Source organism: Schistocerca gregaria, chromosome 9 (genome assembly GCF_023897955.1).
Source record: "Schistocerca gregaria isolate iqSchGreg1 chromosome 9, iqSchGreg1.2, whole genome shotgun sequence".
NCBI lineage: Eukaryota > Metazoa > Arthropoda > Insecta > Orthoptera > Acrididae > Schistocerca > Schistocerca gregaria.
In genome coordinates, this window is record NC_064928.1 from 183,534,149 (window position 1) to 183,549,929 (window position 15,781).

At 39.6% G+C, this 15,781-nt stretch overlaps 1 protein-coding gene across 2 annotated transcripts in view; it reads right to left on the minus strand.

Moving 5' to 3' along the window:
* Positions 1-3,764: 3,764 nt before the first annotated feature.
* The window catches only part of LOC126291766 (uncharacterized), a 72,069-nt gene continuing 60,052 nt past the window's right edge, over positions 3,765-15,781 (minus strand). For both annotated transcript variants that reach the window (XM_049985450.1, XM_049985449.1), the window contains 3 exons: positions 13,102-13,233; positions 10,946-11,061; positions 3,765-5,755 (listed from right to left, as the gene is read on the minus strand). In XM_049985450.1, the coding sequence (XP_049841407.1) occupies positions 5,629-5,755; positions 10,946-11,061; positions 13,102-13,233 (375 nt within the window). In that variant the 3' untranslated portion in view covers positions 3,765-5,628. The remainder of the gene's footprint in view (positions 5,756-10,945; positions 11,062-13,101; positions 13,234-15,781) is intronic.

The following is a 15,781-nucleotide window of genomic DNA, read 5'->3' on the forward strand; positions in this document are numbered from 1 at the left end:
TGAGATTCCTTGTCGACATAAACTTGTTGATATAAACCAAACTAACTGGCGCTGCATTCACTGCAGGCAAAACCAACCCTTCCTTCCATCTCCTCGATTTCTATCACACCATCTACAGCCGCCCCATCAACCTCACCCCCACCGTCACGTACCTTGGCGTCACCCTCGACCGTCGCCTCTCCTGGACCCCCCCATCTCCAGACGATCAAAGCCGAGGCACGCTCCCGACTCCGCCTCCTCGAGCTCCTTTCTGGCCACACATGGGGCCTGGACCCCTTCATCGTCCTCCACACCTATAAATTCCTCATCCGCCCTATCCTCTGATATGCCCACCCCACCTGGATCTCCACCCCACCTACCTTCTACAAATCTCTTCAAATCCTGGAACACCACACGCACCGCCTCACCTATCGCATCCGCCTCCCATCCCCCACGCGGATCGTGTACAACTTAATTCCGTTCCCACACCTCCTTTTCCTCGAACGGATACGGATCCTTTACACGTCCCACAAACTTGATTCCCTCACCCTCTTGTCTCTCCCGTCCTTCCCACCCCCACCTGCTGCTGCACCTGTACTCCCACATTCCACCTGCTCTCCATCTCTCCACACTCCATACCTTTGCCCAAGGTGGCTTCCACTAACTCCCCCTCCCTAATGATGCCTTCATCCCCTCCCTCTACCCCTCCTACCAACTTTGATCCTCCCCTTCCTCCCCCTGTGTTTTTCTCCCAGGGCACTCCTCTCCCCCTACTCTCTTCCTCCCTCCCTCCCACCCCTCCTCCCTGGGCTTCCACTACCCCCCTACCTTCTCCTCTTCCTCTCCCTTCTCCTCTGCCAATGGCATCAACAACCTCCCCCTCTCCCTCCTACCCACACCTCTTCCCTTTGGCAGGTCACCAGATTTGTGTGTGAACAGTGAATCTTCATGCACCGGATTCTGTCGCCAGTGCTTTAGTGCCTCTCTATTTGTGCTCCTTCGTTCACATGTGTAATTTCTGTCTCCTACATTTGTGTACAGTGATGAATGTTTTTTATTCGAACAGTGCGCCTGTGAACGGCTTCATGTATCTTAATATGCTGTCTACCGTTTTTATCCACTGTGTTTGTTTTGTTTTTCTGTGTCTCTTTATATACTGTCTGTATTATCTGTGGCCTAAGAGCAGCATAGATAGGCCACTGCTGGCCTACCTTTCTTGTAAAGGTGTCGAAATGACATTAAAGAAAAACAAAGGGCTGCATTTACGTGCTGTGCTAGTAGATGGTGTTACTTCAGTACTTGAGCCAAATTCGTAACAATATTTTGCAAAATTGGAATAAAATTGGGTCTTGTTGGGATGTTGGAACAAGAATGTCTATAAAGGTGACGGTATATTGGGATGGGTGGAAACCCTATGCTCCCAAATCTTGGCACCCCAGTCAAATGTCCAGTTCACTTGCCCCCAGAGTGGGCCCTTCCCACAGTGCATGGTTCACCTGTGCTTAAAACATGCCTTCTCAGAAATTTCTTTCTCACGTTAAAGCCTACACAGAGTGAGTCAAAAGCAACTTTATGGATTTGGGAGTATATAGAAGTTTATTGAGCTAACTTAGAGAATCAGTAGATGTGTCATTTCATAGCAAACAACCTCAAGTTTCACATAAAAGTGTCATTTTGGTTCGATCTGACTACCATTTGTGATGTGGCAAACATCCCACTGGTAATCAATTTATTCCCACACTTGTTATGGCAAACTGGGAGTAACTTGTGCAAAGACAGTGTAGATTTGATTTTTCAGCTCGGCTGAAATGTTTTGTAGGGGAGGAACATACAAAGGCTCGTTAATAAAACACTAGGGTGGTGTCAAGTCTGGGGCCAAGGTGGCCATGCAATTGGCCCTTCACAACCAGTCCACTGACCTGGGAAATCAAGAAAACCTTGAACTTTGGCAAGGAAATGAGATGGTGCACCTTCTTGTTGGTAGTTAACCATCCCATCTCAGTCATCTTCATCAATCTGTGGAATTTTTAAGCATTTCCAGATACACAGTAACTTTCTGTTTCCTAAGGGCACAAAACACATTAACCTTGGGGCAGTCATGAATGTGTTCCTAACCTTGGGGCAGTCATGAATGTGTTCCTGGGTTACATGTGGATATTTGCTGCCCCATATTATGTATTGTGTGTATTCACCTTACCACTGATATTAAATGTTGACTCATTGCTGAAAATTATTGTCAGGAATGTCTTGTCGTCCTCTGTTCGATGCAACATTTCCACACAGAGTTCTCCATGAGCAACCCTATCTGCGTCACTAATGCGCTGTGTCATTGTGAGTCTGTATGGCTTCAAGTGTAAATGTCAACAAAATACTTACCAAACAGTCTTTTGTGGAATACCAATCTCACAAGATGCATCTTGCATTGATTTTTGTATACTGCAGGCAAAGCTCTCCCTAATCTGTTCCACATAATCACCAACACGCAAGTGAGCATGTCACAGTGAACAACCCCTTTCAACAAAGTTCTTGTGCCAAGAGTAAATTGCAGACCTGCTTGGAGGTTCTTTACCATATTTGGTGCAAAATTTACACCGAACATTTGTTCCAGAATTTGTTTCGTGAAACCAAAACACACAGCGAACTCACTGCACACCAATGAAAGTAGTTATTTTAACTATGCACTACGCTGGCACTACTGGTGGTGGAATGAGGTACTGATGCATTACATCGATCAGACTTGAGGTTGTTTGCTACAAAATGACACATCTACTGAGTCTGTAAGTTATCTCAATAAATTTCTTTATAATTTCGTACTTTTAAAGTTCTGTTTGACTCACCCTACGCCAATAATGGTCAATGCACACTTTAGTTTTTTCTTGCACAAATTATAATGCTTGTAAGGTGTTTTAAAATGATGTAAGCATTAATGTAAGCATGTTATTGTTACTGTATTAAAGCATTTTATGTATGTTATTGTTACTGCTATTATTATTAGACCATAAGCAATTGTTGTATTAAGTGGAAAATTCTATTTGGGGGACAGCGGTGGGGGGAGAAAGTAGAAACTGTGATACCCACTCCCCTAAAACTCAACCCTGGATCTGTGCCTGTGGTTTAGTAGGTATTCTCTTTATGTTCAATTTTTAAATTGTTGTGTGATAAAATCAGCAATAATATTCAATTTTTGTAACTTAATATTGTTTGAAATGCAACAGTTATGTCCCAAATATTAGTCAATGTTGGGTCCATTTATCGGTTACTGCAAAACACACACACACACACACACACACACACACACACACACACACACACACACACACACACACATTCTTGTGAACTCCTGCCCATGCTTCCTAATGCCGGGTTGCTACTGATCTTTTTCCGACATGTCTGCTGCTACTGTTTAACAACCTAGAAAGCTTGGGATACAACAACTGCACAATTTTCTGCTCTCTTATTATTCACAACAGATTACATCTACAAAGATTTAATCAAATATCTTGGTTTGTATCTGTCACGTTTCAAACTTTTTTCTTCAAAAGCAATGACAGATTTGAATAGTACAGTGTATTCCATAGAATACAACTATAACAAGTATTCTGCCATGGCACAGGCAAGGAATCAGTAATCGTGTAAAGAATAACTGTGTGTGGTTTCATGGAATGTTAGTTATGATATTTCAGTCATAAAACTAAAATAGTGTTATCATATTGCTGTGTCATTAGAGGTACCATATATTATACTGTGACACATTGAAAGTACATGTTTAATAAATCTCAGAAAAGTATTTGTGAAAATATTTATTAACTAGTAACATATACAACAAATTCACAAGGACATTTCTACATGACTACATTTGCGCTTTTTCAGTCTCATACACACACGACCAGTCATTCAGAGTTTTATTTTTCCTTGGTACACATGTAAACTGAGTCTGTTCCTCCTCTCCTCCAGATCTTATTCGCTTCATGCTGTGTAACAGTCAATCAGAAGGTTAACTGGTAAGTTGGAACCAGGGCAGCAGCGTATAGATGGTTCCTCACTTTGAGAGAATATAAAAGGTCAACATTTGTTAACCATGTAAAAGTAACTGAGTTTAGCTGGGTGATGTAATGCAACAATTTCCAGTTGCCCTGTCAGTTACTTCAGAAATTATGTCCATATGTGTGATTATGGAGTTCTTCTGGTGTGCTCACTGCAGTGGTTAGCTTTTAATGTGCTCCCTGTCACACACTGCCCTTGCCCTGAAGATGCGGCATTTTTCCTGAGTACTGACACTCTCATACATGGAACATTCCATGATTGTCAGTACTGGGAAATGCTTCGCTGCAACACCAGCATTTATTATTCAGAATTATTCATTTTTAGGTCCTCTCTAACCGTGGACCATTACAGTTTCCGGTACTTGTTAATGAGTCAAGTTTTTGAATTCTGGGACCCTTTGTCTTTGGAGCAGAACTCTTTCTGAAATTACAGTATACATTGGATAAATTTTGTAAATGATTTCTCATATGCAATAGTTCTATTACATAATAAATAAATAATTGTAGTATATATCTATAAATAAATAAATAATGCTGTCTTTGGGAAACTGAAATTATAGTTGAACAAATGGATGCTATTATGGAATGCTCTTAAATTTCAGCTTAATGGGCTACCTAATAAGTTATCAATAAATAACAGCGCAAACACTCAGTCATTCAGGCAAATACAATACTGAAAACATTCAGAAATATATGTCCACTACGGTAGATTAATGTAAGTCATCTGAGACGTGCAGTCTGTCCTTGTACACTGTCGTCAGTCTCGGTGTAATGTCATAGACAAAAACTCACCCAGATTTTCAGTGACGAGAACTACGATTCCGTGAGCTACGAAGGAAGTTGACAGCACGTACGACCGTGGTCTCAGACTGTTACGCACCTTATCGACTATATATCACCTGTGTCTTAATTCGTAACTGCTACCACAATACAATGCCTATAATATATTGGATAGTACGTGAAATCTATGTGCAGTGTTGACATAATTTATGTCTACGTATATTCGTATATGTAGAAGAATCTGGTGTATTTACTGAGCGGAGTGATGAATTCTGCTGAGTGCCGGACTCGATACGTCTTCCTCCGGTCAGAGCCCAAATCGTCAATCGCCTTGCCAGTTTCGAGCTGCCCAATTAGTCTCACTGAGTAATTAGGTATCACAAAGCCAAAGTATTTCTTTCCTGAAAAGTCACCTGTTATTGCCAGATATTGTATCCACCTGTTCACAGTCCCACAGCTGCTTTTACAACTCTCATCGTACCCCACTGTAACAATTTATGAACCTAAATAAATGAATTTTATGGCAAGTGAAATCCCTCCGAGCAGGAAACTGGCTACACCTGTTACAGACAGTCAAAGTTCATTAAAAACTGTCTGCTATTTCATCTATGTATTAAAGCATTATACGCAGTGGTGTCATTGTCAGATCTGTAGTTTTAGACATGTATCAGTTCTGTGTCTCCATCTGTAGTCGCATAACGTTTTGGCTGTCAGGGTATGTCGGTCGGGTAAAGTGGTAAGTCCACAGTCACTGTCAGTGTATCGGTCCGTGCGGGACGTCGCGGCTCAGCTCGGGGTTGCGACAGCTGGAGGTGGAGGGGGCTCTCTAGACTTCGTTACAGGAGAGGAACAGTGCTCGGCAGTCCTCTCCACTCCTTCCTCTTCTTCCAGCATCGTAGAAGGCATCGAAAGGCGTATCACTCGATCTCTCGAGCATGAAGCTGGTTGCGTACCTGTTGTGAGCAAAATGTGAATGCATTTAGAAATAACGTGTTCCACCTACACTGTTATTAAATGTGTGAGTGCAATATTACATGTGTTACATAGGAATTACAGTAAGTAATGTCTTTGTAATACTTTTAATGAATTCGTGCTTAAACATGTGATGTCACATAATATTCTCATTTTGGTGTAGTACTACATCCTTTTATAGAGATGATGAAGAATCTTATGTAATTATACATACAAGATATGTAAACATGGAACTCAAAGGGAATGATTTTGCTCTGATGCACTTGATAGTGAGATAGGAATGGTATACAATTTTTAAACTAATAATTTGACTATTATAAATTTTTGAGAAAACAATATATTTTAAAGTTGAACAACTGTTTGTGTGATACATGTTGTTACAGCTATCACATGAGAATGACACAACAGCCAAATCTGTGATGGTGAATAAATATCTCTATAAAATGTTTAGAAGTATTTGTACATAATCAGAATAAACAGCTCCTTGTGCAGTTTACAAGGAAAATCCTTAATTAATCAAAAGCCACTGAGTGAGATGTGGAATGTAAGTCCAGTTAGATCATCATCAGCATCAACAGCCATTTGACAAGCATTGTAATTTTCTGCTGTATGAGCCCATTGCCCTCCTGCATGATTTATAGTATCATTAATGCACCTTCCTCCTTGTAAAGAACTTCCATAGTCCAAGGGTAGCACCACAGTTTGATCCCAGCTACTGTTCAGATTTTAATACAGGGGGAGGTGGAAAACTTCACATTGACGGTAGCGATGACAAAGAGAGATGTAACACAAGGCAATAAACTAGGGCCATTGCTGTTTCTGATTTATGTCAATAATACCAGGGAAAGGATAAACTCAGAATTAAGATTGTTTGCTGTTAATATAATAATTTTGAGGAAGTAAACTCTTAGAAAACAGGACCTAGAAGTAATCAGGAACAGGGTCCAAAGTGAGGAAATGTTGGCAATTGCAGGGTCAAATGGCCATCTTGACTAAAGGGTAGGAGTGCTCTAAGATACGAATGCAAGCTTTGCTGTGACTGGTCAACATCACAGCAGGCCAACAATGTCAGTACCTAGATGCAACACTGGGCACTGGGAATCTACAATGGAGACTACACAAAGGTGAGGCGATAACTCTGGCATGAAAGTTACTGAGAGACAGAATGGTACAAAGGAGAAGACGCCAGTTGGAATATGCTGCGGGAATATGGGACTCCAGCAAAGATGCAGATACAAGGAGTGCAGCCAGTTCTATAATGGCATACTACAGAAGGACAATCAGTATCACAGAAATAATTAGGGAACTGAAATAGGAAAGTCTAACAGAAAGAAGGTAAAGAGCTAGAATTGGGGAAGTTTACCAAGCATTTGTGGCTAGGAAGAAGACATGCGACAAAGACTGGACACTTGTGGCTAAATGTTGATTCCTTACACAGGCTAGGTATGACACAGTGATTGTATTGTAAACTAAATCTTTTTATTGTGTACTTCAGCTATAGGTCACATAGATGGTATCAATCACTTAACAAGTCATTGGCAGATGGTTTTAATATTTTACACCTTCTCACAGGTATGTGATAATATCTTCAAATCAACTGATGGTGACTCATTAAGAGGTTAAAACTGGTAATGAGATCATCTGTGTGACCCCTGGCTGAAATATATCCAACAACAAACTGTATTTTGACATTGTTTGTACAAAACTAAATGTGCTGTGTGCAATATCAACTGTTCTACACCATTTGAAAGTATCCCACAAGAAATGCAAGCACTAATTTCTGGTCTTTCCTCTGATCAAATCTGTGCTCTTAGAAGTATGAAAGCTTTATGGTGTCTCCTCTAGATAAATATGAACTTTTTTATTTTATGATATTCTGTGAGCTAGACACTAGTTCGAGTTCCTCAGTGACAGTGGTCAGATATGACCTAGTGTGTGGTGCTAGGTAGATATTTGCAAATAGTATAATTTTTTCATGGCCCATTAATTGGCTCCACACAGAACAATTAGCAGGTCTCTCTTCATCTCTCCAGTTGTTCAACAATGGCTCATAGGTAACTAACTTAAGCAATCCACAATAGAATAACTACTGGAAAGAGGAAAAATTTGCCTAATTTTCATTAATCTGTGTCATCATCAATCCTTGACAATGGAAATATTCATTTACTTCAGATCAAATGTTAGAAACAGTTAGATTGCATGGATTTGTGATCTTGTAATTATATAAAGTATTAAAATTTTCCCAGCTTCCATTCATATGAAGTTGTTAAACACCCACAAGCTGTGAGTCAAATCGTCCTCAGCCACTGTTGTGTGGACACTGACTTTTGTGTGATTACCACTTCTTTCTTTACATTGCCATACTACTGACAATGCGTCACTAGTGACCAGTACCACAGCAATGCCCATTTTGGCCTTCCAGTGACCAGGTACTGAGCCTTGCTTAACTGCCAGTTTAGGAACGAGTTGGAGTGAGACTGGACTTTACACTAGTGAATTCATAGGCAAACAGAAGCAACAACCACATGACAGTTAGTGGCCACTTGACCATCACAGAGGAGCAGTTATCTGAAACTAGACATTCTGGGGAGGGCAACCACAGCTCAGAAGCATTATGGATAACAATAACAACTCCCAACTGTCAATAACAATTCTGATTATCATAAAAAAATATAGCAATTAAAAAGTCAAGAATGAAGTGGTGGGCCGGCCGCTGTGGTCTAGCAGTTCTAGGCGTTCAGTCCGGAGCAGCCCGACTGCTACGGTCGCAGGTTCGAATCCTGCCTCGGGCATGGATGTGTGTGATGTCCTTAGGTTAGTTAGGTTTACGTAGTTCTAAGTTCTAGGGGACTGATAACCATAGATGTTAAGTCCCATAGTGCTCAGAGCCATTTGAACCAATGATGAGGTGTTTCCAAAAAGCACACAGCTGTATGAAGATGTTTTATTCGCAACTACTGCTTTCATGTCAGTAAAGAGCCATCTTCAGTTTTATAATGGTTACATCTCCATACTGTAATGGACAATTATGAGGTCCCAGCTTTTGGTAAGTTGTCCACACTAAGAGTCAAACCACATTGGTGAACTGTTATAATAAAATTGAGTACAACCAAAAGATGCTAGTGAAAATATACAAAGCATGATTGTTGAATGAGCCAAGTCGGATAATACTCTGAAGGATATATTATAAGATCTGGTAGATATGAGCTGTATTAAACCAATATAAATAAAACTTGAAATCCTGTGTGATGTGCATAGTGCCAGCTTCCATGGACTGCTTACACCACATTGGCCTGTTAGCAAGATGGCACAAGTACGCACATCACATGGGATTTTAAGTTTTATTTATATTGGTTTTATACAGCTCATGTCTCCCAGATCTTATTGCCTTTTCCAGAAAGTTCCAAGACAGGTTTCTTCATTTCTGAGTTTGTAATACTAAAAAGGAACAAATGTTGTTTTTATGGCAGTATCCTCAAAATGGTCTCGGCCATGTTTTTGCACAAACTCACTACAGCACAGTGTTGTGCTTAGCAACACAGTTTGGGTTCTTGGTGCATTAGTTATGGAAATACAATGGATGCTGATTGTGAGCAAAGAGTGAACATTAAGTTCTGCAATAAGCTTGGGAAAAGCCCTAGTTAAACATGGGCAATAATTATGCAAGCAAACATAGATGAGGCATTTTCAAAAAGTGATATGTTCGAGGGGCACAAAAGGTTTCATGAAGGCAGAGATTCAGCGCAAGATGATCCCAGAGTGGGTCACCCATCTGCTGTCCACAATGATCTAGAAGTGGAGCATGTAAGGCAGTTACTGCAAGAAGACTGGTATGTAACTGTGCATAGTATATCAAAAGAACATGATTTGAATCGTGATGTGTGTCATAAGGTTTTACACAAAGATTTAAGGGAATGGAAACTTAATGAAAAACTCATAAAATATTCCCTCACATACTAGCAGATGAACAGAAAGAGGAAAAATGAAGAATTTCTGTTGAAATACTGGATAGAGCCAGACATGACCCCATATTTCTGCAAAGATTATTGCTGGGTATGACCTTCACACGAAGCGTCAAGGTGCTGAATGGTAGAGCCCTAGATCACCAGCCCCAAAAAAAGTCAAATGACAGCCTTCAAGAATAAAGGCAATGTTGAACGTATTCTTTGATAGTAAAGGATTAGTTCACTATTAGTATGTTTCCCAAGGTCAAATAATGAACCAAACTCTTTACATCAAAGTCTTGAAATGATTGCAACAAGCATTTCGACGTTGCTGCCCTGATTTGTGGCATTATCAGGACTGGTTCTTACTGCAAGATATTACAAGTCCCCATACTAGTTTATCTGTTACCGAATATTTGACGAGACATTTTCTTATTGCCATCACACATTTTACAGACCTCTTGCAATTTTTTCTTGTTTTTGTGAGTGAAAAAGTGACTAGAAGGAAACCATCATCAAGATATCTCAGACATCCAATGGGCTGTGACAAATGAGCTTACAAGCATCACAGTTGAAAATTTCTGTTCTTGCTTCCAAGACTTCCAGAAATGTTGACAACTGTGTTTATGCAGCCAAGGGGAGTGCTTCAATGGGAGCTAGACTCACTATTTGGTAAGCGATATTTTCTATTTCACATAAAATCTGTTCTGCAACTCTGGCTTGGCTCATTCAACAGTCATGGTTTGTATATTTTGACAAGTACCTATTGTGTGCACTCAGTTTTATTATGATAACCCATCGAGGTGGTTTGACTCTTAATGCGGACAACTTTCCAAAAGCTGGGACTCCGTTATTGTCCAATACAGTTTGGAAATGTAGTCATTATAAACCTGATGATTCATCTATACCAAAGCAAAACTGGTAGTTGCGTATAAAACACTTTCATACAGCTATGTAGTTTTTGGAAGCACCTAATCATTCTTGACATTTTAATTGTTATGATTTTATGATAATCTGAATGGTTATTGAGTGTTGATGGTTGCCATTGTCACTCCTAAGTAATCCGAAAGCTTGTGTGTACTTTAACCACTTACCACAGATGGAAGTTTGAAAAAAACTTTATTTATTGTAAGACTATTCTAAGGTGTTATTACTTAATGTGGGAAATGTATTTAATTTGCTGTAAGGCCTTGCTACTGAGCATGGGACACTGAATCATGTACTCACGTTCCCAGCTGGCAGTAGATGGCTCCCTGGGTGTCGGCGGAGCACTCCCGGTTGGCCTCGCACACCATCCTCTGCATGCAGCTCGAGTCGCTCGTTTTCAGTGTCCTCACATAGCCCTGGATGACAGATGAGCAGCACGTCACTGAGTATGTACAAAATTGTTCTCCACATTCTGATCTGGAAACTACCATGTCTTAAACTGTACCCACATATCCTGGTCCTGTTGTTTTGTTTCTGTCATAACATTCACTGCTTATAGTTGACCTTTCAATGGCCTACTTTGGTTGCAAACTTGCATTCTTCAACCACTGGGGTAGTATTAATTAACTGAAGTGTCAATAAAAATGTGTCCATTACTCATGAAATACAAGGGAGGATTGTAAAATAATGCACAAATTTAAACTTGTGCTAAACTTTATATGAAGTTGTGGACTTGAAACTCAGGAGAAAACAAATTGAGGTATGTATAAATATACCCAAGATTGTCAAACAATGGAAAATCCTGGATGGAATGTAACAATGCTATGAGATGGAAAGTTGCTACTCAGCATATAGCTGAGATGCTGAGATGTGCGTGCGCACGCAAACACACACACACACACACACACACACACACACACACACACACACACACACACACACACACAACTGCAGTCTCAGTCAACTGAAACTACAGTGAGGTTTCAGTTGCCTGAGACTGCAGTCAAGTGTGCGAGTTGTGTTTCCATGCCGCATGCAATTAGCCGAGTGGTCTAAGGTGCTGCAGTCATGGACTGTGCGGCTGATCCTGGCAGAGGTCCACGTCCTCCCTCGGGCATGGGTATGTGTGTTTGTCCTTAGGATAATTTAGGTTAAGTAGTGGTTAAGCTTAGGGACTGATGACCTTAGCAGTTAAGTCCCATAAGATTTCACACACATTTGAACATTTTTTTTCTGTATTTCTGTGAGTGTGTGTGTTTATGCATACATCTGTCTATTGTAGCCAAAAGCTATAATTGTGAAAGTCTTTTTGTTGTGCCTAACTGCGACTCAGCATCTCTGCTACATGGTGAATAGCAACTTTCCATCTCATAATATTGTTACATCCAAGAGTGTAGTGGATTTGGGAATATACAGCCAGAGGCTCTATGGAAACATGGAGAGATCTCAGTGACAAGCATAATATGCTTCTAAATGATTATCTGACCTCCACAGGCCACTCTGTGGTGGGCCCTAGTTAGTGTGTGGGCATAATTTTTTTCCTCCATCCTCTTCCATTTGTAGATGTTATGCTGAAAAATGACTTCTAAATAAGACCAAATTTCATTAATTTTCCACCAAGGTCACTGTATGCAAGGAAGTAATATGTTCCTCAAGTGATATCGGATTGCGTGCTCTTGGAATTTTATTATTATTTCATGTGATACTCTATACCTGTCTTGTAGCATGTCTCAGTGGCAGTTAAACATTTCTGTTACACCCTGGCACTTATGAAGTAAACCAGTGATGAACTGAGTAGCTCTCATCAAGTGTTCTCTGTGGATTTCATTAAATTAATTTGACAATTGACTGAACTAAAGAACATTTCTCTAGGGCTCTAAATGAATGTTCTCATAATTCTCCTAAGTATTCTTGCAGTGAATCGTTTTGGCGTCTGTCTCCCTGACTACTAGATTTATGTGACTAAAAGATTTATGTGCTTAAATAATTGACCATGGGTACTCCATCTGATAGTATGACTTTGTGTGTGAGTTAGCTGCCATTCTTCATAATGAGCACTGATCATCTGCACGTCTGTTTTTTAATTTTATCTTCTTATGTTAACTGTACAAACTTGTCCCCCACTTCTTCCTACTGTTGAGGAATTTGCAAGACAATGTAATCACCAAAAATGTCTAAAATCCTTTTATGTACTTCATTCCCCCACCCCCCAGAGTAAATTCTGTACTGATGCAAGTCTCATTTTATTTATTTAAAAAAGTCTCAATAATTTTGCTGACCTACTGGTGCAACTCTTAATTGAACTGTCAGTTAATTGGTGGCAAACTGCGCATAAATGCAAAGTGACATGGTACATTTGGGAGAAATGTTAACAGTTGCCCACTGGTCTCATTCAGAGAGCAACTCAACATTCACTGCGTGTATGGGCAAAGAGATGGACACTGTCATTAACATACCTTGAGCAGAGCGAGTCCGGCCACAGCAGCTTCAGAAATGGAGTCTCTCTTGCCGATGGAGCGGGCTGCCATCGAACGCTGGCTGAAGGATGTCTTGAGGGCGTCCAGCAGGTTAACGACGATGCTGATGAACTGCAACATTAGTGGTGAGTGCTTTACAGTCACATCCTACTCCAAAGCATCAGGTGACTTTTTGTCCCTCTTTTGTCTTTTGTTTATATTTTCTGCTGTTAAAATCATGTACGTTGACCAAGTGAAGCCCCCAAAGAAAGCAGTTCGCTCTTCCACAAATGGCAAGAAGTTCAGCATGAATGCGGCTACGAGTTACTATTGGCTATTATACATATCCCATGCAGCTGAATAGTGAACTGCAAACTGTGAAGTCATGGACTTGTTGACCCTCAGATTTTTTTACTCTCAGACGTTTTTAAGTCAGAGACAAAACATTTATCAAATCTGCCATCTAAAGTATTTTGGTGTGTTTCATCCTTATGAATAGAACCTCAGGGGCATTCACCAGTATTTTGTTTACATACTGTTACTGGATAATCCATTCAGCTGTTTTTTGATGGTATACAATTCGCATCATCAGTTTCAAAATTATACAATTTTGTTTGCAGATTTGCTTATGGGAATCCATCTAAGCCAAACATTAAAGAACATAGTGATTCAAAATATAACCGCATTGAAAAGCAGTAGTGCTATTGTATGCCTAAAATACAGCATTTCTTGTGTGTATCCAGTTTTCATTGGGCAGACATGAAACTTCTCTTACTGGATGTTTGGCCTTCATACTAGGTGCACACAAGGACTGGCACATATGGTGGGACGCGGAAAATTTTTTTCCAATTTTTTATGTGAAAACTCTTAAAGTTTCTTAAATAAAACAAATGTTATTAACATTATACATCTTTATTTTACATGTCTACATATTTGCAGAGGGCTCTGAACTGTAGCATGTGTTATGGTGGCTTGTAATGCAACTATGACGATATATCAGAAACAGCATTCTGTAATCAAGTTACAAATTCATCCAGATATGGAGCATCCTCTCCTGTAGCATATCAGTGCCAGACCGCACTGAGTGTTGAGGCATTTGCAACAATCTGATGTGTCGGGTTTACTATTATCGATCATCCTCCATACAGTCCCACATGGCCCCATAAATTTAAAGAACACCGTCGAGGACTTTACATTGCTAGTGATAAAGCAGTGCTAGAGGATGTGAGGTTGTGGGTCTGTCAACAAAGTCAAACATTCTGCTGTGGACAGTAACAACAAACCGGTTTCTCAATGGCAGAAATGTCAATAACATTTGTTTTATTTAAAAAGCTTTAAGAAATTTCAAAAAATAAATTCAGAGGCAATACCTTTCTGTACACCCTCATATTGTGCATAAGTAGGTCTATTGGCTTTTGATGTGGTTACATTTTCTTAAATGTTTCAGTTGAGTTGAACTGCTATGAGCCAGTCTGAAGATGAAATTTCATAATTTCAAAATAAATTGAGTGAATTAAATACAGTAAATAAGACAGGTGAATGGATTATCTAATAACAGTACATTAAGAATCTAAACTTGTTTTGTAGTCTGAAATAATTTTGACTTTTATAATTGTTAATTATCTCCTTTGTTAAATGACAGAGATTATGTTAATTCACATTCTTTGTGACTATCTGTGGCTATAATCAGTTCTCCATTTTTGAGGCTGCACTTAACCACATTTGTCATGTGGTTTTACAAATGATAAATGTTGTATTGTTTTGCAGATTTCAAGGTAACTGAAGACTGTTTCAGTCTCATGCATATTATCTCCAATTTTTTTCCATTCTCTCCTTGCTACAGTTTAACATTCCATGTTTACTGGAGAGAAAAAAAAAATACTTTCATAACCCAACAGCCTTCCTAATGATTCCTGCCACACTAAATTTAGAAATGAGATCAACCTAAGGATAAATGCGATATCAGCAAATTCATGACATACACATTAGCATGCTGTTTATACTTTATTGTACTATAAAGGCAAAGCTGAAATCTTCTCAAACAAATTTATTTGACATGCATATTTTAGAGCTTGCATTTGAAAATGTTTGATATTAAAGGTTAAAACTGCAGAAACAATGCAGAAAATGAAATTTTGTCAGTTGTGCGTTCATGCTTACATCTGCATGAGGAAAGAGAACAACTTACTGTGTGGAGAAAGGGTACCGATTACTATGGCTTAGATATCGAAACCAGATCCTTCATCAGAGTACAGAAACAAACTCTATTCTCAGTTTGGCAGCCTGACTGGATTGAGCTGCTGTACAGCATTAGACTTTGTGACCGTGCACTGACAAGGATCACCAGTCAGGCAATAGTAATCAACATCTGTATTATTAATTATCTGGAAGCTTCTCAGTGCCATCCCTACTTTGAGTTGCTACGTTTCCTCATGCAGTTCCTACCAGGATTTTCCATTGCGTTGTTAATGATTTCATGCTTGTAATATCTGCATGCTTTAGATTTTTTTTGCTAGCTAGTATTAATTAATGACAGATTCAGGATTACTGGTTAGTCATTATTGAAGGAGGTGTATGTGTAAATAACTGTTGTAACTGCCAGTAAAATAAGTGGTGCAAAGAAACACATACATTTGTACTCTCATCTACTTTGGAGCCAATTACTGGTTACTGGCCTGCA